This window comes from Salvelinus sp. IW2-2015, linkage group LG3 (assembly GCF_002910315.2).
Source record: "Salvelinus sp. IW2-2015 linkage group LG3, ASM291031v2, whole genome shotgun sequence".
Taxonomy (NCBI): domain Eukaryota; kingdom Metazoa; phylum Chordata; class Actinopteri; order Salmoniformes; family Salmonidae; genus Salvelinus; species Salvelinus sp. IW2-2015.
The window spans coordinates 32190279-32213826 of NC_036840.1; the positions used below are offsets into that span (position 1 = coordinate 32190279).

General features: G+C 41.8%; 2 protein-coding genes across 3 annotated transcripts; one reads left to right on the forward strand and one right to left on the reverse strand.

Annotated features, from left to right (window-relative positions):
* Positions 1-1970: 1970 nt before the first annotated feature.
* On the forward strand, positions 1971-20624 carry LOC111955048 (uncharacterized). Of its 2 annotated transcripts, none has more exons than XM_023975104.2 (5): positions 1971-2196; positions 9485-9570; positions 17259-17367; positions 17508-17641; positions 18102-20624. In XM_023975104.2, exons 3-5 carry the CDS (start codon positions 17283-17285, stop codon positions 19233-19235), a joined length of 1353 nt encoding a protein of 450 aa, XP_023830872.1. In that variant the 5' UTR covers positions 1971-2196; positions 9485-9570; positions 17259-17282; the 3' UTR covers positions 19236-20624. The 2 variants fall into 2 exon arrangements, with proteins under 2 accessions (XP_023830872.1, XP_023830863.1); XM_023975095.2 differs by lacking the exon at positions 1971-2196 and adding an exon at positions 8933-9364.
* LOC111955059 (UDP-glucuronosyltransferase 2A1) lies at positions 3181-6709 on the reverse strand. Its single transcript, XM_023975116.2, has 6 exons — positions 5851-6709; positions 5241-5389; positions 4998-5129; positions 4662-4749; positions 4341-4560; positions 3181-4242 (listed from the first exon to the last, which is right to left on the reverse strand). The coding sequence occupies exons 1-6, from the start codon at positions 6569-6571 to the stop codon at positions 3960-3962; spliced, it is 1593 nt and encodes a 530-aa protein (XP_023830884.1). The 5' UTR covers positions 6572-6709; the 3' UTR covers positions 3181-3959.
* Positions 20625-23548: the final 2924 nt, after the last annotated feature.

Consider the following 23548-nt stretch of genomic DNA (forward strand, 5'->3'; position numbering starts at 1 on the left):
GGCTGTCTGGTTATTAAAGGAGCTTTCCACTAATACGCTGACGGGCAAAATGTTAATCAGGGCATTTGACTTGCACTGCAGGAGTAGAACAGTGCTGGAAGTGGTCTCAACCGCCAATCACTAAAGCAATTTACAGATTTATTTTTAGGTGCACTAAAGAAGTAATCTCATATTTTGCAAAAACTTGGGGATGTCAGAGCAAGATGTCGGGACACTGTGACGTAAAACCAATCAGACAAAATATTTTGACTCCTTCGTCTGGTGATAGCTTTCCCATTGCAGGGTATGAGAGAGGAGTACTCTTGTCAGCATCACCGTACCCTTCCTGGAAGCGGAGTGTCCTCAGATGACCATACAGGAATGCTGCCAACACGGCAACGTAAAGACACCCCAACACACTTAGCCACTGCTCTCTCAGCCAACAGTCAAGGTCTCAGTGGAACTGGTAAACAACCATCAGTCGACACTGATGTCTGTTTGACCATCGCTAGAGAGGTAGTGGTGGATCACATCGGTCAGTTGCAATCTCATTATCAGTTGATAAAAATCATGCCAGGATCTGTTGTTCTGTAAGAGAATATTCCGTATTGAAAAGTTGGTCTCGGATGGCCTATGAGCTCATCAATATTTTGTCCTGCACTCTGTTGGTTTTCTCTGTCACTGACACTTCCTCTTTGCCCCTCTTGTCTTTGTATTAGTCTCTCGCTTTATTTTCACTGGTTTTCTGTGTTTCCCCTTGCACTTTCCCTCTCTCTCACCTACAAACAGTTACATTTGACATTTGAGCAATTTAGCAGACGCTCTTATCCAGAGTGACTTAAAGTTAGACATACATTTATTTATATAGCCCTTCGTACGTCAGCTGATATCTCAAAATGCTGTACAGAAACCCAGCCTAAAACCCCAAACAGCAAGCAATGCAGGTGTAGAAGCACAGCCAGTCTGTGCAGGCCAGTCAAGTTCTTCCACACCGATCTCAACAAACCATTTCTGTATGGACCTCGCTTTCTGCACGGGGGCATTGTCATGCTGAAACAGGAAGGGGCCTTCCCGAAACTGTTGCCACAAAGTTGGAAGCACATAATCGTCTAGAATGTAATTGTATGCTGTAGCCTTAAGATTTCCCTTCACCTGAACTGTCGGACTGCCAGATGGTGAAGCGTGATCAATCACTCCAGAGAATGCGTTTCCACTGCTCCAGAGTCCCAATGGCGTTGAGCTTTACACCACTCCAGCCGATGCTTGGTGATCTTGTGTGCGGCTGCTTGGCCATGGGAGGCTTGTGTGCGGCTGCTCGGCCATGGAAACCCATTTCATGAAGCTCTCAGTTAACAGTTCTTGTGCTGAAGTTGCTTCCAGAGGCAGTTTGGAACTTGGTAGTTAGTGTTGCAACCGAGGACAGACTATTTTTACGCGCTACACGCTTCAGAACTTGGCGGTCCCATTCTGTGAGTTTGTGTGGCCTACCACACAAACTAGACGTTTCCACTTCACAATAACAGCGGTTACAGTTGACCGGGGCAGCTCTAGCAGGGCAGAAGTTTGAAGAACTGACTTGTTGGAAAGGTGGCATCCTATGACGGTGCCAAGTTGAAAGTCACTGAGTTCTTTCGCAAGGCCATTCTACTGCCAATGTTTGTCTATGGAGATTGCATGGCTGTGTGCTCGATTTTATACACATGTCAGCAATGAGTGTGGCTGGAATAGCCGAATCCACATACTTTTGTATATATAGTGTATTTGCCCTATGGTCTCTTTGAAGCACAGGAGGTTGGTGGCATCTTAATTGGGGAGGATGGGCTAGTGGTAATGGCTGGAGCAAAATGGTGGAATGGTATCAAATACATTAAACACATGGCTTCCATGTGTTTGATTCCATTCCATTTGCTCCATTCCAGCCATTATTATGAGCCGTCCTCCCCTCAGCAGCCTCCAAGGATTTGAAGGTAGGATTCTGACGGGCTCACGTAGCTCTGGCTCACTCCAAGTCAGGCGTCAGAGTGTCACGGTAGATCACTAGCCCCACCACTACTACCACAGGGTTAGTTCAAAGTGAGTGGAATGGATCAACTACTATGTGGTTCTGGATACTGGTAGGGTGGCTCGTTGAAGATGATGTCAGGTGGACTGCTGCTGGGTTTATGTCTCACTTTGCTGGGATTGGAAGCTGAGGGACAAGGGAACGAACACGGAAAGGTACGTCAAAATTCTCTCACAACTGAAAATGTACAGGTTTCAAATGAGGGCCAAGGTGTTTTTCTCATGATATTCCTTTTCTAGGTTCATTATCATTGGATTTGGGAAAATATACAATATTGGTTGTAGCATTGCCTTTACTGTAATCTCTTGTGTAAACGAAACATCTGATTTCTGGGCTAACTTAGATTACCTTTACTGTAATACAGAGAAATTGACTGGAGCAGTGGAAGAGACTTTGCTCAGTAGTCTGTGGGCGGAAAGAGCGTGTCAGGTCACCCTAACTCTACTCCACTGGTTTGAGCTCACCCACATTTAGCTGTATCACTATAAATGTATAATTACGACTGGTACATAAGAGAAGGCCATATGTTCAATTGATTTTGCCATACATTTGGCATAATGTTAAATATATGCACAAGTATAAGAGTGTGGGTGTTCTGTGTATATTGAGACTTAGGGGTGTGCCACTAGGATAAAAAACTTGTTGATTCACCGTTGTTTATATGTCATTTAAAGCATTTTTTATCAATGTGATGACCTCAACGTGGAAAACTGATTGGATTTGCAAAAAGTCATCACCATAAGGGCATGTGTAAACCATAAACTAAAAGTGCAGCTATCATGCTTGTAAACCAATCATAGTGTTTGAAAACCATATGAATAGATTGTTCTTTATAAATAGTTTTCCGTTGTTACATTTAACTGCTGAAAATGCAGTTATTTTCTTAGTAGGTAACATCAGAGGTCAGCCTGTGATGATAGACGAGTTTCCCCACTATTAATGCTGCATTCATAACCAAGTGGGAAGGTGGTATTTTAACAAATACAACTGGGAAAAATCCACTTGAATGCCCCTCCAACTCCTAATTACAAGTGGGAAACTCAACTATCATCTCTCAGCTCCGACTTCTCCCACATGCTGACCTCTGACGTCACCTACTAAGGCAGGGGTCAAAGTCATTCCACGGAGAGCCTAGTGTCTGCAGGTTTTTGGTTTTTAATTTCAATTAAGACCTAGACAACCAGGTGAAGGGAGTTCTTTACTAATTAGTAACCTTAATTCATCAATCAAGTACAAGGGAGGAGTGAAAACCCGCAGACACTCGGCCCTCTGTGGAATGAATTTGACACGTGTACTAAGCAAATTCCCCTCATAACAGCATTTTCGGCAGTTAAATGTAACAAACCATTATTTATAAAGAACAATCTATTCATATGGTTTTGGAACACTATGATTGGTTTACAAGCATGATAGCTGTGCTGTTGGTTTATGGTTGACACAGCTTGTAGGCTATTAGCCAATCAGCATTTCTCAACAAGTTCAAAGCATGTGAATGCATTCAACTAGTATTTAAGACTTCACAAACGTGCACATGATACTTTCACTGCAATAATACCTGACATTAACAATATTTCAGGTGGTCACTCTTATCTTCTGTCTTCGGTCCTCCCTGTTGCACACAACAAGCTTTGATTCCCCATCACAACTGGATTTATGGCAGATTTAAGATGACATCGTCAACCCTGTTACAGTCAACTCGGCTAAACTTTATTTGGCAATTAATAATAGGCACTTACCATAGTATTTTTTTCCATTTAACCATGAGGTGGGCAAAACATTTTTTAAATTAAAGTTCAACATGCATATTTGTGACAGAATGTTAAAATGAGGTGAAATAAAACATTTATTTTTCACGAAGTTACCCTACCAAACAAGGTACTAATTTGGTGGAATGACCCTTTAACATTATTTCAAGGGGTCACTCTGTCTTCTGTCTTGATTTAGTTTTCTTGCAGCACTTGCGGAAGCAGAAAATGCATGTTTTAATGGATACAACTATGACAAGTGCCACTATGGTGAGCAGAGCAGCTGCCACATCTAGGCAGTGGTACTGGTACCAGCTCAAGTTATGGGCCTCCACCCTCAAGTGCTTAGCCCCTTTGTTACGCATCACAAATTCGATCCAGAACACAGCTGTATCCAAGGGTTTCATTGGTTGGTCGTGGTGAATTCTTGACAGCCTCATCATGCTTGCTTTATACCTGGTGAAAGGGGAATAGAGACAGTTATTTCACTGCACATTTTCAACAGTTTCCCAAAAGGTTGGCGTGAGGAAACCAGTTGTGTATTTGTGACTTACGATGGATCATTGATCACACAGTTGAGGCCATCAACAAGGTCTTTGGATGTCATCTTGTTGAAGTCCACCATTACAGCAGCTCCCTTGTTTTTCATGTGCATGATATTGTCTGGCTGGTCAGCGAACAAGGGGATGCCCACCATTGGGACTCCATGGTAAATGGATTCATATAGTCCATTAGTCCCACCGTGGGTGACGAAGGCTTTGGTCTTTGGATGACCTTTTTCATACAACACAACGAGAGGAAGCAGGGTTGTTGAACACTGTTGTACGCAAGGAATGTTTATATGTTTATGACTGTTATCAAGAAAGACATATCACCAAGTAAATCATTTTGTGGAATCCATTCATAAACTCTTGTGTTGGGGGCAAGAGTCTCTGGTTTCTCCCCACTGTATCTCCACAGCACCTACGGTGAGAAAACAGGAATATGAATGAGAATCTGCAATGAAACGGTACTTATAACCAGAAGCTATGTTTTTTTGAAGGGTCCCTGATGGCCAAATGCAATATCTCTGACAGAATTCTATGTAAAGGAAAACTGTTAGCTAGCTTGTTTGAATCGTACAAATGGATCAAATATCGGGATCAAGGAGATGATGACACCTCTACTTATAACAATGTTACAAAGCTATTTAAAAAAAGCAACATACTAACCTTCTGTGGTATTTGTCCCAATGCAGTGGCTATGGTGTTTCCCCTCTCTTTGGTGAGGTTCTTGATCATGGATCCCAGGGAAAACACCACAATTCCATCATCTCCTGAACTTTGCACAAACTCCTCCATGGCCTGAAATTCAACACAATCTGTTAGCGTATGATTCAATGATATCAGCCCAATAGACGGACTTGGTTCAGTATCTTGTAAGACAGTTGATACGTTTGTGTTTAAAACCCTTACTTTTGAAAGTGGTTTTGCAGGTTTGCAGTGAAGGCCTCCCACAAATTTAAAGTTGGGAAGGAAAGGTCGAGGATACTCAAAGTCCCAGTAGGTCCGTATCAACCAGATATCTGCCTTCCCCAAGATCTCGCATAAAGTCGTAGGTCTGCCTGATAAATGTCGAGATGCATTATGAATGAGACGCAGTACTGCTGAATAAGTGGTCCACAAAACCTATACAATCTAATCAGTAATTATATTGTTACAACTTTTACAGCGGATTCTCTCTCTCAGAATGTAACAGTTATTGTACTAAAAAAGCCATTGTGCATAATAAGCATTCAATAACAAACATGTTGCAGATTTGCACACAGAACAGCTTTAGTATACTGTAGACCTAGCCCTATATATAACGTCAATGGGGAAAACACTGCTTCAATCAGAGCTCTGTCAAAGGAGTGCCTAACTTGATTCTGCTTATCCACTTAATCAAAGATATACACAAATAAACCAAGTTATGATATTACATTCTTCTTGTAGATATTCCAATCTTTATAAAAACCAAACCTGAGATTGAGCTTGTGGTGCAAGGACCCTTCCAACTTTTTGACAAATTTTCTGATCAACTTACCCTTGATCCCACTGTAGTATTTATCCATGGTCTGTAGGGAGTGTATAAAGAAAAAGCTAGAATGTATCATATATGTAACAAAATTGTGGACCCGCTCAAAAAAACTCATTTGGTTTGTGTACGTCAAAGGGGGGGCAGGAACAAAAGAGGGGGGCGCTGGTATCTGCCCGCAGTGCCTCTCCATAACCATGCCAAATGTAAACCTCAACGAGATAATGAAAGGCACGTTAAGAGCATCTGCCATTAAGTCACTGCATGGCATCATTGGATCAGAAAGGACTGCGTCAAACTCCCACTGTCTCAGTGTGTCCATAAGCTCTTTGTTGTGGAACATGGCATCACACATGTTGAGATGTAGAGCTGTCATACTTCCCAACACCTCCCGGATCTTCAGGCCCACCTGCAACATTGAGGCGTTCTGAGCCTCGTATATCCAGAAGTTTAGGAAGTCCTCCTGGAGAGACTCCAAATCACGTCTCTCAAAAGGAACATTATACACCTTGAAGCTGAAACCCTCTGGTTTGGTATAGTTGACTGTAGGTGAGGCAGAGCAAACCAGCACTGTGACACTATGGTTTCGCTCCACTAGTTCCTCCAGGATCACACGCATGTTGAGCCAGTGACTGAACTCCCCAGGAAAGACCAGCACATTACCACTGTGTGTGCCCTGACACCCACAGAGAATGAGGAGGGCCACGGACATCAACCTCCCAGACACCATTGTAGCGGAGTAGGTAGAGACAGAGAAGACCTCTATGTGTTCAACAACGACATACAGGTTTTGACTAGAATTGTGTAAGATCAACCTGACTATAAAAGAGTTATGTGTTCTCCTCTGCAGTCTCAAAGTCTATAGGCTACTTTATGTCAGAGATAACCATGGTGCACATTTGCACACTGCACAGTTGTCTAAAATCTGCCACTGCCAATTTACCTTGGACTTCAGAACCTGAACCCTCTTTCTTCAATGAGGCAAAAGTGCATGTCTAAAACGACGTATACTCGTTCACCTTTCGGTCTTTGCAACTTTTTCCAAAGTAGTATAAAAGAACAGGGTTTCAAGTTTACAATGGGATTTTAGAATCAAAGTTTGATTAATCTTAATTTGCTTACTTCTGACCGCAAGAGCTGTCTGCCCAAAATAGTTTTAGGAAGGCACCTGTGCGACCAGTTTATATCCGGTAGATGGCAGTGTTCCTTTCTCTATGGTGGCAATGCTTTTATGTTGATTTCTTTCCTTGACAGGCATGCTAAGGAAAGAAGCTAGCAGCAGAATCCTCAAAGGAATTAGCACGTTCATACATTCACATACGTGTCATTGTATAAAAAGACAATTATGGCGAATTGTGACTATTTAAAAACTCAGCTAACATCTGTCTTGAACCCGGTTTTGAAATTTGTGGTCCTCGAACGACTGGGAATTGTAGAGGATGGCGCATTTTCAACTTCGGCTGGAGGTGTCCAAGATTAAACTTGAGAACGAACAATGGTGTAAAGTACTTAAGTAAAAATACTTTAAAGTACTACTTAAGTAGTTTTTGTGGTATCTGTACTTTACTATTTTTTACAAATTTTCTTCACTACATCCCTAAAGAGTGTACTTTTTACTCCATACATTTTCCCTGACACCTAAAAGTACTCATTACATTTCGAATGCTTAGCAGGACAGGAAAATGATCCAATTCACGCACTTATCAAGAGAACATCCCTGGCCTACTGCCTCTGACCTGTCAGACCCCCAAAACACAAATGCTTGGTTTGTAAATTATGTCAGAGTGTTGGAGTGTCCCCCTGGCTATCGATAAATAAATAAAAAACAAAAATTGTGCCATCTGTTTTGCTTACTAAAAGTAATTTGAAATGATTTATACTTTTACTTTTGATACTAAAGTATATTTTTGCAATTACATTTACTTTTCATACTTACGTATATTTAAATACTTTTAGACTTTTACTCAAGTAGTATTTTACTGGGTGACTTTCACTTTAGTTATTTTCTATTAAGGTATCTTTACTTTTACTCAAGTACGATAATTGGGTACTTTTTCCACCACTGACAACAAAGCACTGAAACTGTTGGATGAATCTAACAAAAATAAGTTACAAAGTTTAGAAGCAGAACTGTCGACAGCGGGGGATCGACAATGTTCCATTTGTCGTTGTCATGTTGGAATTCCAGCTCCTGGTAAAGTGTCAAGACCAGTATATTTGTATGTAGAGAGTGCCAATCGAAAATTGAAACAGCATGGGAAAGAGAACACTGAAAAGGCTTATTTCTCAGTGGAAAGTTTTGCTGGAGAAACTGAGGAACAAGGGGAATTTCCAACACAACACCAACATCACAAATAAGGGATCCGGGTGACTCATAGTGAAATGGAAACCCAAACCGGGGTGGTGCGAATAGTTTCCAATAGAAAGGAATTTTCATTTGGCAGGATTTGCAGAGGAGCTTGGGAAGATGGCTTTTGTAGACCTGAGGCCAGAGATCAAAATCAATAGCATCGTTATGGTGAGAAGCGGTTCGGACAGAGCTGGGGTTGCCCAGCATTCAAATCCTGGAATCTGGAAGATGAGTTAGATAAGTCAAAATGGCAATGCAATGTGGGTGTAGAGTAATTGTTTTTATTTGAAATGCTACCTCAGTGATGATTCATGTCGCAACCATAGATGTGTGGTACTGTGATACCAACGTAGTGTTCGTAGAGGACTGTCAGATTTATTAAAATGTTCTCATCTTTCTGTTCATTTTCTATTGAATAATGTTATATGACTCATGAATTAAATATATTTTAACAGATTAAATAAGATTATTGACATGTTTTAAATGTGTTTTTTTGCATTTCTCCTGGTATTCTAAATATACTGTAGTTGATTAATATTGAGATTACAGTGGGAAGGCACATTTTAAAATAGAAAGACAATTTATAGCCTATGAAGTTAATATAATATTGTTTGACCAGTGACAGCATAGTTGCTTGCTTAATAGTTGTGCAAGTACATTTGAAATACATTTTAAAATCTTAATCTCATAATTCAAATCATAAAATTCTAAATTCATTTTGGTACTTGCACCACACCATACAGCATGACCAACACGTCAATAGCTCCTCCCCAAATARGAAGTCATGCACAAGCATTGTTTACAATTTGCCAGGCAAAGGTAGAAGACAACGTGAATACGTGTAGGTTTTGATGACAATTCATCACATTATTGTTTTCTAAAAAAAGTTTAAGATTTATTAGCAAATGACAATGGAGAATGCTGGCCACTTTCAAAGTCAGCTAACCTCTCTCATGAACGCGGTAGTGACGGCAGCGGTCGTGGAAATAGTCCGACTTGTAGAGGACAGTGCCGTGGTCCTTCGCCAACAGTTGTCCAAGAGTAAACTGGAGAACGAAGCATTAAAAGTCGAAAACGAATCGAATAAAAAGAAGCTGCACATTTTGGAAGGAGAGTCGAAGGTGGCAAAGCAGCCTTCTGTCGCTCGTCGTCATGAAGCTGATGGCAGGAAATGTAACTCGTGTGGATGGTTGGAAACTAAGTTGATTGCATTGGCTTTGTTACACGATTTATTTTTTGGCAAATAATCAAACATGTATTTTATGGTTTCTTCTGTTTATGGTAATTGTATAGATGAATTTGTCCACACAAAAGAAGATGGAAAGGGAGAGAAGACAGGTGCAGGGCTGCAATCTCAGGAGCCGGCTGGCCAATCCCAGGTTTGTATACGGGCATTTCCATGTAAAAGGCCCATGAGTACTAATTATGTGTAGTTCATAGGAGCACATCAAATTTGGTGTCAAATGAAAGCTAAGAGGCTATATGTTTAAAAAAAAATTAAGGCATATATAAATGTTTCAACCATTTTCCATCCTAAAAATTAGGAATAAGCAAAGACTGATTTTTGGGTCAAACATGGAAAATGGGTCTTACTACTAAGATCCATTTTTCTAACTTCCGGCGCCGACAGAGATGGCCGCCTCGCTTCGCGTTCCTAGGAAACTATGCAGTATTTTGTTTTTTCTTACATTGGTACCCCAGGTAATCTTAGGTTTCATTACATTACATTACATTACATTACATACAGTCGGGAGGAACTACTGAATATAAGAGCAACGGATCCTGTGTTTTGCCTTCCACCCAGTACAATGGATCTGATCCCAGCCGGCGACCCAAAACAACGACGCCGTAAAAGGGGCAAACGAAGCGGTCTTCTGGTCAGGCTTCGGAGACGGGCACATCGCGCTCCACTCCCTAGCATACTACTCGCCAATGTTCAGTCTCTTGACAACAAGGTTGATGAAATCCGAGCAAGGGTTGCCTTCCAGAGAGACATCAGAGACTGTAACGTTCTTTGCTTCACGGAAACATGGCTCACTCGAGAGACGCTAACGGAGTCGGTGCAGCCAGCTGGTTTCTTCACGCATCGCGCCGACAGAAACAAACATCTTTCTGGTAAAGAAGAGGGGCGGGGGGGGTATGCCTTATGATCTACGAGACGTGGTGTGATCATAACAACATACAGGAACTCAAGTCATTCTGTTCACCTGACTTAGAATTCCTCAAAATCAAATGTCGACCGCATTATCTACCAAGGGAATTCTCTTTGATTATAATCACAGCCGTATATATTCCCCCCTCAAGCAGACACATCGATGGCCCTGAACGAACTTTATCTGACTCTATGTAAACTGGAAACCACACACCCTGAGGCTGCATTCATCGTAGCTGGGGATTTTAACAAGGCTAATCTGAAAACAAAACTCCCTAAATTCTATCAGCATATCGATTGTGCTACCAGGGCTGGTAAAACCCTGGATCATTGTTATTCTAACTTCCGCAACGCATATAAGGCCCTCCCCCGCCCTCCTTTCGGAAAAGCTGACCACGACTCCATTTTGTTGCTTCCAGCCTACAAACAGCTAAAACAAGAAGCTCCAGCGCTCAGTCTGTTCAACGCTGGTCCGACCAATCTGATTCCACGCTTCAAGACTGCTTCGATCACGTGGATTGGGATATGTTCCGCATTGCGTCCAACAACAACATTGACGAATACGCTGATTCGGTGAGCGAGTTCATTAGAAAGTGCATCGGCGACATAATACCCACAGCAACGATTAAAAAAATCCCAAACCAGAAACCGTGGATTGATGGCAGCATTCGCGTGAAACTGAAAGCGCGAACCACTGCTTTTAACCAGGCAAGGGACCGAAACATGACCGAATACAAACAGTGTAGCTAATCCCTCCGCAAGGCAATCAAACAAGCGAAGTGCCAGTATAGAGACAAAGTAGAGTCGCAATTCAACAGCTCAGACACAAGAGGTATGTGGCAGGGTCTACAGTCAATCACGGATTACAAAAAGAAAACCAGCCCCGTCGCGGACCAGGATGTCTTGCTCCAGACAGACTAAAATAACTTTTTTGCTCGCTTTGAGGACAATACAGTGCCACTGACACGGCCCGCTACCAAAACCTGCGGGCTCTCCTTCACTGCAGCCGAGGTGAGTAAAACATTTAAACGTGTTAACCCTCGCAAGGCTGCAGCCCAGACGGCATTCCCAGCCGCGTCCTCAGAGCATGCGCAGACCAGCTGGCTGGTGTGTTTATGGACATATTCAATCAATCCTTATCCCAGTCTGCTGTTCCCACATGCTTCAAGAGGGCCACCATTGTTCCTGTTCCCAAGAAAGCTAAGGTAACGGACTAAACGACTACGCCGCTCCTAGCACTCACTCTCGTCATCATGAAGTGCTTGAGAACTAGTCAAGAGACCATATCACCTCAACCCTACCCTGATACCCTAGACCACTCCCAATTTGCTTACCGACCCAATAGGTCACAGACGACGCAATCGCCAACCACACTGCACACTGCCCTAAACCAATCTGGACAAAGAGGAATACTAGTGAGAATGCTGTTCATCGATTACAGCTCAGCATTTAACACCATAGTACCATCCAAACTCGTCATCAAGCTCGAGACCCTGATCTCGACCCCGCCCTGTGCAAACTGGGTACTGGACTTCCTGACGGGCCGCCCCCCCAGTGGTGAGGTAGTAACAACATCTCCACCCCGCTGATCCTCAACACTGGGCCCCACAAGGTGCGTTCTGAGCCGTCTCCTATACTCCCTGTTCACCCACGACTGCTGGCCATGCACCCTCCAACTCAATCATCAAGTTTGCGGACGACACTACAGTGGTAGCTTGATTACCAACAACGACGAGACGGCCTACAGGAGGAGTTGAGGGCCCTCGGAGTGTGGTGTCAGGAATATAACCTCACACTCAACGTCAACAAAACAAAAGAGATGATTGGACTTCAGAAACAGCAGAGGAGCACCTCCCTATCCCCACATCGACGGGACAGTAGGGAGAGGGTAGTAAGTTTTAAGTTCCTCGGCGTACACATCACGGACAAAACTGAATTGGGTCCACCCACACAGACAGCGTTTGTGAAAGAAGGCGCAGAAAGCGCCTCTCAACCTCAGGAGCGGAAGAAATTCGGCTTGTTCACCAAAAGCACTCACAAACCTTCTACAGATGCACAATCGAGGAGCATCCTGTCGGGCTGTTATCACCGCCTGGTACGGCAACTGCTCCGCCCACAACCGTAAGGCTCTCCAGAGGGTAGTGAGGTCTGCACAACGCATCACCGGGGGACTACCTGCCCTCCAGCTCCAGGACACCTACACCACCCGATGTCACAGGAAGGCCATAAAGATCATCAAGGACAACAACCACCCGAGCCACTGCCTGTTCACCCCGCTATCATCCAAGGCGAGGTCATTACAGGTGCATCAAAGCAGGGACCGAGAGACTGAAAAACAGCTTCTATCTCAAGGCCATCAGACTGTTAAACAGCCACCACTAACATTTAGTGGCCGCTGCCAACATACCGACTCAACTCCAGCCACTTTAATAATGGGAATTGATGGAAATTTATGTAAAAATGTATCACTAGCCACTTTAAACAATGCCACTTAATATAATGTTTACATACCCTATATTACTCATCTCATATGTATATACTGTACTCTATACCATCTACTGCATCTTGCCTATGCTGTTCTGTACCATCACTCATTCATATATCTTTATGTACATATTCTAATACTGCATTTTCGGAACTAGAAGCACAAGCATTTCGCTACACTAGCATTAACATCTGCTAACCATGTGTATGTGACAAATAAAATTTGATTTGATACTACTACTATTACTAGAGGTCGACCGATTATGATTTTTCAACGCAGATACCAACTATTGGAGGACCAAAAAAAGCCGATACCGATTAATCGGTCAATTTTTATATATATATATTTGTAATAATGACAATTACAACAATACTGAATGAACACTTATTTTAACTTAATATAATACATCAATAAAATGAATTTAGTCTCAAATAAATAATGAAACATGTTCAATTTGGTTTAAATAATGCAAAAACAAAGTGTTGGAGAAGAAAGTAAAAGTGCAATATGTAAAAAAGCTAACGTTTAAGTTCCTTGTTCAGAACATATGAAAGCTGGTGGTTCCTTTTAACATGAGTCTTCAATATTCACAGGTAAGAAGTTTTAGGTTGTAGTTATTATAGGACTATTTCTCTCTATACCATTTGTATTTCATATACCTTTGACTATTGGATGTTCTAATAGGTACTTTAGTATTGCCAGCCTAATCTCGGGAGTTGATAGGCTTGAAGCCATAAACAGCGCAATGCTTGAAGCACAGCGAAGAGCTGCTGGCAAATGCAGGAAAGTGCTGTTTGAATGAATGCTTACGAGCCTGCTGCTGCCTACCACCGCTCAGTCAGACTGCTCTATCAAATCATAGACTTAATTATAATATAATAACACACAGAAATACGAGCCTTAGGTCATTAATATTGTCAAATCCGGAAATTATCATTTCGAAAACAAAACGTTTATTCTTTCAGGGAAATACGGAACCGTTCTGTATTTTATCTAACGGGTGGCATCCCTAAGTTTAAATATTGCTGTTACATTGCACAACCTTCAATGTTATGTCATAATTATTTACAATTCTGGCAAATGAATGACGGTCTTTGTTAGGAAGAAATGGTCTTCACACAGTTTGCTACGAGCCAGGCGGCCCAAACTGCTGCATATACCCTTACTCTGCTTGCACAGAACGCAAGAGAAGTGACAATTTCCTTAGTTAAAAGAAATTCATAAACTAAATATGCAGGTTTAAAAATATATACTTGTGTATTGATTTTAAGAAAGGCATTGATGTTTATGGTTAGGTACACATTGGTGCAACGACAGTGCTTTTTTCGCGAATGTGCTTGTTAAATCACCTGTTTGGCGAAGTAGGCTGTGATTCAATGATAAATTAACAGGCACCGCATTGATTATAGGCAACGCAGGACAAGCTAGATAAACTAGTAATATCATCAACCATGTGTAGTTAAGATTGATTGTTTTTTATACGATAAGTTTAATGCTAGCTAGCATCTTACCTTGGCTCCTTGCTGCACTCGCATAACAGGTAGTCAGCCTGCCACGCAGTCTCCTTGTGGGGTGCAATGTAATCGGCCATAATCGGTGTCCAAAAATCCCGATTACCGATTGTTATGAAAACTTGAAATCGGCCCTAATTAATCTGCCATTCCGATTCATCGGTCGACCTCTAACTACTACTACTACTACTAATAATAATACAAAGAGAATAGCAAAGATCCTGTAAAAACAAACAAAACCAATGTAGAGATCTGGCCGGTCTTGGGCAATCGTCTTCCACAGCTTCAGATGATAAGGTGCTGTTCAGCTGGGCAGTAGTTTAAGTGGAAAAAGTGGAGTGGGTGTTTTCTTAAACTACATCTAGCAGAAAAAGTCTAACAAGGTATTTGAAATGCATCAAAACACAATGTTACCACTACCAACTAATATCAACATTTAAATGTAGTTTTGCAGAAATCATTAGCCTGTAAGTTTAGGAAATATATTGTTATACTTTTACCAAAACACCACATATCTTCAAGTGGGAAGATTATGAAAGTTTACAGAAGTAACAATTAAAGGTAGAGCTACCAATTAGTTGTAGTTTACTGATCATTTGGTTTATGATTTATTAAGTGATTAAAACGTATCACTCTGTTTCCAAATCGGTAACTGAATGACCAAAAAATGATTAGCAAAATGACTGCAACTGAATTGGCCACAATAGGAAATCATAGTAGACACAAACCACAGTTGTGTCTCCTGCTACTGTCCTACCTTCCACCGGCCTAATGTTATGTTCAGCTCATAGTGTCTCCTGTTACTGTCCTACCTTCCACCGGCCTACTGTTATGTTCAGCTCATAGTGTCTCCTGCTACTGTTCTCCCTTCCACTGACATACTGTTATGTTCAGCTCATAGTGTCTCCTGTTACTGTCCTCCCTTCCTCTGACATACTGTTATGTTCAGCTCATAGTGTCTCCTGCTACTGTCCTCCCTTCCACTGACATACTGTTATGTTCAGCTCCATAGGGTCTCCTGTTACTGTCCTCCCTTCCCTGTATACTGTTATGTTCAGCTCATAGTGTCTCCTGCTACTGTCCTCCCTTCCCTGACAACTGTTATGTTCAGCTCATAGTGTCTCCTGTTACTGTCCTCTCTTCCACTGACATACTGTTTAGTTCAGCTCATAGTGTCTCCTGTTACTGTCCTCCTTCCACTGACATACTGTTATGTTCAGCTCATAGTGTCTCCTTTTACTGTCCTCCCTCCCTGATAACTGTTATGTTCAGCTCATAGTGTCTCCTGCTACTGTCCTCCATTCACTTGTTTATAACTGTTATGTTCAGCTCATAGTGTCTCCTGCTACTGTCCTCCCTTCCACTGGTATAACTGTTATGTTCAGCTCATAGTGTCTCCTGTTACTGTCCTCCCTTCCTCTGGTATAACTGTTATGTTCAGCTCATAGTGTCTCCTGCTACTGTCCTCCCTTCCACTGGTATAACTGTTATGTTCAGCTCATAGTGTCTCCTGCTACTGTCCTCCCTTCCACTGGTATAACTGTTATGTTCAGCTCATAACTTTATTTATTTTCCTTTCCAGTGGGGTTCAAAGCAAGAGTGTGAAAACAGTCTGGACAACCCCCTCACTCTCCCTGTCTCTCTTCTGTCTCTCTCCAATTGGCTCTTACTGACGCCTACCCATGAGTCCCCTCTCTTTCCATTTACTGTAACCAGCCACCTCACCCACTGAGCACCAGGTTTCCATGGACGTTGAAAAGTAGTTGAAATTTGGTCAATCCACATCTGAACCAATCATAGACATCTGTTTCACAAGTTTGGACAACAGTAGGGAAAAGTAGAGTATAGGTCAGTACAGTTGGAGAGCTCCTGTAAAATATTGTACATATTTAGTTGATTTAAGTGTTATTTTTTAAATTGTATTATGTTTTTGTGTGTTTGATAACTGAATTGAATTTCTAGTGAATATGTCTAGGTGCCTTGACCAGTGGAATGGCAGGTTGATTTGTTTGCTTAGCTACCTGACTACTGTTTGCATTACAAAGATGCATTCAGCACCGCTTCTAGTTTCACCCAGCCAAAGTGAGAGGACTGCAGTGTGGAGATGGCAGAGGGCTCCCTTGTAGTGAGGGTGGCTTTATACACTGGACGGACGTGTGGTGAGCTTTTAGCGCCGTATCGGACGCAGAAGAAGCGTCACCCAAGTGGATGTTACATATCACTAGTGGAGGAGTCGTCCTGTGGCTACCGAGGGCTGGGGACTGAGAACAACGTCAGGACCGACTAGCCAACTCCACCATCATCTAACCTGTCCCTCCCTAGTACCATCTAACTCGGCTGCCAGACGAATAGAAGCCTTCACCAAGAGCAGGCACCATCTGAAGCTGTCAAGAATTCACTCTCATATTTTTTCTTAATTTTTCTTACTGCAGTTTTGTGTTCTGTTACCGATTTGTACTGTGATGTCCAAACTTGTGAAACATAGACGTCCATGATTGGTACAGATTTGGTCAAGCCCGGACCAACCAAATGTGGTAGCCAGTATTTAGAATAATACTCAAAAGGATATTATATTTTTGTACCATGAAGAGAATGACATTCTTAATTATGCATATCTGTGTAGTACAAATCATAGACCCATGATGTCATTCTGTCACCATAATTGTGTTATAGGGTGTTAATCCACTTAATTTACTGTAGTTCAATAACTAAAATAGATTTTTTTTCAAAGTGAAGGTGTCATGTCATTGCTGACATCCCATTATTTCTGCAGACATCATTCTGTCTTAATTCAAAGTAGATATTTAAGAGTTTTTGGAAAATTTAGTAACATAAAAAAAGAGAGATTTTACTCATTCTGTTACCAAACTTTACATCTGCACTGCTCTTCGTGTCAATTCGTTTTTGTAAAATTTTCAGTGGAAATTGTTAAAAGTTGTTACCATGGAGAAGGATGGAATGAAAGTACTTCGCATCAAGAAGGAAATAAATGATGACACAGAACATGACACACCATCTCCAGTGACAGGTGAGTGTGACAGTTTGACGTATAACAGTTCTATGTTTGAGAATAGTACATAACCTTTTGCCCAGACTGTACATATGTACCTTTTTGAAGTGAATTTCAAACGTTGTATTTACTGTAATGGCACCTGTGTCTGTTTTCAGATGAGCAGCTGTGTCCCAAAGTGGACATGGTGTTTGATAAGGAGTGGAGCCAAAGCCTGTGGCGAGACGACAGAATAGACAGTAAAGACAGAACAGAGGAAGAAACTCCAGGATCATCAATGACCCAGCATCAGGTCAGTCCACTTTCCATCAGAGTTAAAAAAGAAAATCTTAGTTAAGGCCTATGTGATACAAACACACATGCTGTTGAGATGGTTGGTTGTGAGATATACAGATCTATTGAGCCATGTTTTGGTCATAAAAAAAACAACTAATCAGAGACATGACAAAAGATGGGAAAGGGAAGTAAAATACAACAGTCAAATAATCAAACCCAAACAATGGAAATGTTCTTCAAGAAGTGAACCCGTCCCAGTCATCTTAGTGTCTCCAAAGGTCCAGCAGCATCTGGAAATGAACAACAAACTCAACCCTCTAAAAAGACAGCTAGGACCGATACATAAAAAAAAAACTCATGAAGCTTTTGGAATGTACAGAAGTGGCGTGTTGTATCGACATAAGCCTCTGACTACCAGACAGGCTACCAAGTCCCTCTACGTGTTTACTTACATAGAGTTGGTCGTCTTCTTACAGAACGGAGGTCTACTTCAGTGCAGTAAGCTGAATCCCTCCACTCCCATCCTCAAAGTCTTCTGTGATCCTGAACGAGACACGTATCCCGACTACCGACTGAAGAGGGAATCTCTGAATTATCTGTTCTCCTTGGCCCTGACTGGTCAAGACAGACAGACGGCAACATTCAAGATCCTCGTCTTTATTTACTGGTTGGCCCACGGGACCTCCTATAAAACTGTCTCGGAGACTTTCGGAATCCCTCTGTCCAATGCTACCAGCATCGTCCGCGACGTTGCAGACAAGCTGGTCAAGCTCTCTCTGAAGATTGTGAACAAGCCCTCTTCAGGCGAGCTGGCTGTCACAGTGCAAGGGTTCGGCAGACTGGCCCGTCACCCGGTGTTTGAGAAGGCTGTGGGGGCCATAGGTGGGTGCCACGTCAGGGTCAAGATCCCCGGTGTACCGCAACCCCAACAGCGTCCAGGTGACCAGCCCCTCCCTGAGAAGGCCCTCCCCACCATCAACTTCCAAGGGGTCTGCGACCACACGGGCAGCTTCATCGACGTCTTCGCGGGGCTGCCTGGGTCTATGACCGACGTGAGGATCCTGAGGCACAGTCCCCTTTACAAATGTGCCCTCTACCCTCCACCCGGATGCTTCCTCCTAGGCAACGGCGGGTACCCTTGCCTACAGACGCCTGTGTGCCTCATCACACCCTATTCAAAGTCTGACCAGAACCCGGTGCACGTCCAGTTCAACCAGCACCACGCCATGGCTCTCTCCTCCATCGAGAGGACCTTCGGCATCATGAAGAAGCGCTGGCACATGATCTTCCTGCAGCCTCTTGAACTCCACCCGAGCTTCATCCCCAAAGTGCTAGCGGTGTGCACCGTGCTACATAACATCTGCCTTAGGTCAGGAGACTTGCTGGAGCCAGTGAAGATTGAGGATGGAAGCAAGGTGACAGAGGCTCTGAAGGAGTGGCTAGCGTCCAATGAGACCAGCGGAGAGGTGTTGAGGGACAGTTTGGCTAAACAGATGTCTACAATGAAATGCATGGCCACTGTGAAAGATGAGCGAGGTACATCTGCACCAGAAAACATGACGGCAGTGCAAAAAGAACACGCTTACAACATAGTGGTGATGGAACATTGATTTGGTGATCACAATTGATGGGTCGAATAAGTCACCATCAGTCACCGATTACACCACTGGCTAGCTGTGATACTTCATGAGCCCATAAGTGGTGGTGGAACTGTTACTACTGACATTTTTCACTTTTTCACTAAAACAATTAAGCATAGTCACCTCATATGCCAGTGTTTCTATACCAAAAATCATCCACTTTATTTCAAATATTATTTCCTTTATACCGTACACAGTATAGTGAAACACGATTTGGATTATGTTTTTTTGAGTGGTGTAAATGAGTGGGGCAGGTATTTGAACTTATTGCTCTCTTTTTGATCAATTCAGTGATTATTACAAGTGTTTTCTACTCAATGAGTTATACTGTATACTCTAGATGACTGATAGGGGGCGCTACCACCTTGCCTCCATCTTGGCACTCCCTTATTTAGCATCAAAATTAAGTGAAAAAATATATGAACATTTTCCTTAAAGTACATTTATTTTTTTAGATTACTAATGTTACCGTCCCCACTACAACAACAAAAATACTTAAATACATGTAATTTTGTCCTTGAATCCATTTAGTTAAACTACTGTAGAATTCCTATGGAGGACTGCTCCTACTAGGGGTGTCATATGGCCGACTGGAGCCTTCAAAGCCTCTCAATGGTCAATACATGGCATTAGTAGTCCTTGGTTTATATACATTGTTTCTACTTGTTACATTTTCTTTTTCTGTTGAGTTGAAAATAAAGCAATATATCTACCTCCAAATCCTTTGTAATGCGAATGGATACATTTTTTCTTGTGCCTTAGCCTTTCTGCCCTATAATACTATGGTTTATTCAAATGTGTGTGTGAGAAGTTTTTCCTGAATTTTCAATGCAGTAGTTTCGGCTTAGAAAAACTGAAAGGTTATGTTACTTCCCAAAGGTACCGCCAGGAGGCACTGAATGAATTAGCGTTATTACTGTATGGATACTCCGGGGGGGTTTAAATCTGTCTTCAGGGACCCGCAGCCGTTTCATGTATTTGAACTATTCCATAGCTAGCTCACCTGATTCAACTTGTCACCTAAGCATCAAGCCCTTGAATAGGTGAGTTGGGTCAAGGCTACAACAAAATTGTGAAACATCTGGGTGGGCTCCCCAAGGAGAGGTTTGAAAACCCCTACCCTATAGTCAGCAGGCTGTGGTATGCAATCAAGTCTTTGATTAAAGCATTCTTCATTGTGCCACCTAAAGGGACACTTCTACCTTAGAGAAAAATACGACATGAAAGGTTCATGGTGCCAGGCTAATTTCAACCACCAATGCACTCYGTGATAAAACAGACCAAAGCACTCTTGCATCCTCAAGGCATATATTATTTTGGCAACTGATTTAATTGATTCTCATTTATTATTTGGACTTTTCACAGAGAAGGAAAAGGAGAGTTGTAAATTATGCAGATGATTGGATTAAAGAGGATGAGGACATCCTAGAGCAAACCCATGGAAGTGCAAGTGTTTGGCGAGTAACCATATTTAGTTTTGTGAAGTGCATATATTCAGTACTCACTTAATAGCACTCAATGAATAGTCAAAACCAAATGATTCAGTTATTTTACAATTGAAACATTGTTTTAAAATCAACAAATCATTCTTCTCCATGTTTTTTGCAGATTGATACTTCAGTCAATCCACTCAGTGATTTGTCAGATTTGAACAGAGACGCTTTCCTCATTTTGCAGCCAAGAGAATTACATGGCTAGGATAACAGAGTTTGAGAGGCAGATTAGGGTCTGTTAAGGACAAACAACAGAATTGTTGGGGAATACCAATGCCAACAGTGGTGGAAAAAGTACCCAATTGTCATACTTGAGTAAAAGTAAAGATACACTTTTACTTAACACTTTTAACTTAATTTTCTATTAAGTTAAGTCACCCAATAAAATACAACTTGAGTAAAAGTCTAAAAGTATTAGGTTTTAAATATACTTGTAAAGGCTAAAATATACTTAAGTATCAAAAGTAAAAGTACAAGTATAAATTATTTCGCATTCTTTTTATTAAGCAAACCACAATATTTTATTTTATTTTAAATTTACGGATAGTCACGGGCACACGCCAACACTGACATAATTTACAAATTAAGCATTTGTGTTTAGTGAGTCCGCCAGATCAAAGGCAGTAGGGATGACCAGGGATGTTCCCTCGATAAATGTGTGAATTTTGACAATTTCTCTGTCCTGCTAAGCATTCGAAATGTAACGAGTATTTTGTGTGTCAGTGAAAATGTATGGAGTAAAAAGTCCATTATTTTCTTTAGGAATGTCTCAATTTACATCAACATAGCTCAGGCAGTAGGAAACTCTCATCCATTTATATGCAGATGATAGTCTTATACTCAGCTGGCCCCTCCCCGGATTATTAAACGCTCTACAACAAGCTTTCCTAGTGTCCAACAAGCTTTCTCTGCACATAACCTTGTTCTGAACACCTCCAAAACAAAGGTCATGTGGTTTGGTAAGAAGAATGCCCCTCTCCCCACAGGTGTTATTACTACCTCCGAGGGTTTGGAGCTTGAAGTAGTCACCTCATACAAGTACTTGGGAGTATGGCTAGACGGTACACTGTCCTTCTCTCAGCACATATCAAGGCTGCAGGCTAAAGTTGAATCTAGACTTGGTTTCCTCTATCGTAATCGCTCCTCTTTCACCCCAGCTGCCAAACTAACCCTGATTCAGATGACCATCCTACCCGTGCTAGATTACGGAGACATAAGTTATAGATCGGTAGGTAAGGGTGCTCTCGGGCGGCTAGATGTTCTTTACCGTTCGGCCATCAGATTTGCCACCAATGCTCCTTATAGGACACATCACATCACTGCACTCTATACTCCTCTGTAAACTGATCATCTCTGTATACCCGTCGCAAGACCCACTGGTTGATGCTTATTTATAAAACTCTTAGACCTCACTCCCCCCATCTGAGATATCTACTGCAGCCCTCATCCTCCACATACAACACACGTTCTGCCAGTCACATTCTCTTAAAGGTTCCCAAAGCACACACATCCCTGGGTTGCTCCTCTTTTCAGTTCGCTGCAGCTAGCGACTGGAACGAGCTGCAACAAACACTCAAACTGGACAGTTTTATCTCAATCTCTTCATTCAAAGCCTCCATCATGGACACCTTACTGACAGTTGTGGCTGCTTTGTGTGATGTATTGTTGTCTCGACCTTCTTGCCCTTTGCTGTTGTCTGTGCCCAATAATGTTTGTACCATGTTTTGTGCTGCTACCATGTTGTTGTTATGTTGTGTTGCTGCCTTGCTATGTTGTTGTCTTAGGTCTCTCTTTATGTAGTGTTGTCTCTTGTTGTGATGTGTGTTTTGTCCTATATTTATACTCTATTCATTTTTATTCCCAGGCCCCCGTCCCCGCAGGTGGCCTTTTGCCTTTTGGTAGGACGTCATTGTAAATAAGAATTTGTTCTTAACTGACTTGCCAAGTTAAATAAAGGTGAAAAAAAAGAAGAAAAAAAAGTGAAAGTTGTAAAAAAATATAAATGAAGTACAGATACCCCAAAAAACTATGTAAGTAGTACTTTAATGTATTTTTCTTAAGTACTTCACACCACTAAATGCCAATAAGAAACAGAATAATACAACTCATCTGGATGGACAATGAGCAAGAGTACAAGCAAGTCAGGACGGTTAACGGTGAAGGTACAAGACACTGTTGACAAAAAGGAGAACTGTTGAGGAAGTCCGAGTAATGGCAGAGGAAATGTTTTTCCCAAATGGACTTTCAATTAAAAAAAGACAACTGAAGGACTATCATAGAGAAATCAGATGGGTATTCTCAAGTAAACAATTCAAGCACTGTGGAAGAACGTTATGAGGAAACCAAAGTCTGAGGTCTTTGACTCTATCTTTGTACAAAGGCACACATTAGAGATGTTACCTTTGTAGAACTTCAGTTTGGTGGTAGTTAGCCTTATTTATTAAGTGCCTAGTTCTTGTGTACACAATTACCATGTCTTTGATTCATTAGATTATATTCGGCTATATAAAATATGTGAGTGGAACTCTTCAGTCTACTGTGCTATATGTAGGCTAATCAAACTGCGGCCTACTTGTTTTGTTTTTTATTGATCTCGAGTAAAGTTTATCTGCTGCTGTTTTGGATATGTCATACATTTTCATATTTCCTTATTGTGTGTTTTGGCTATGTATGGGGAGATTGAAAGCACAACTGTTCATTCAATGCACTCCTCCCATTCTCACCTTCTAAACTCAGCAAAAAAAGAAACGTCCCTTTTTCAGAACCCTGTCTTTCAAAGATAATTCGTAA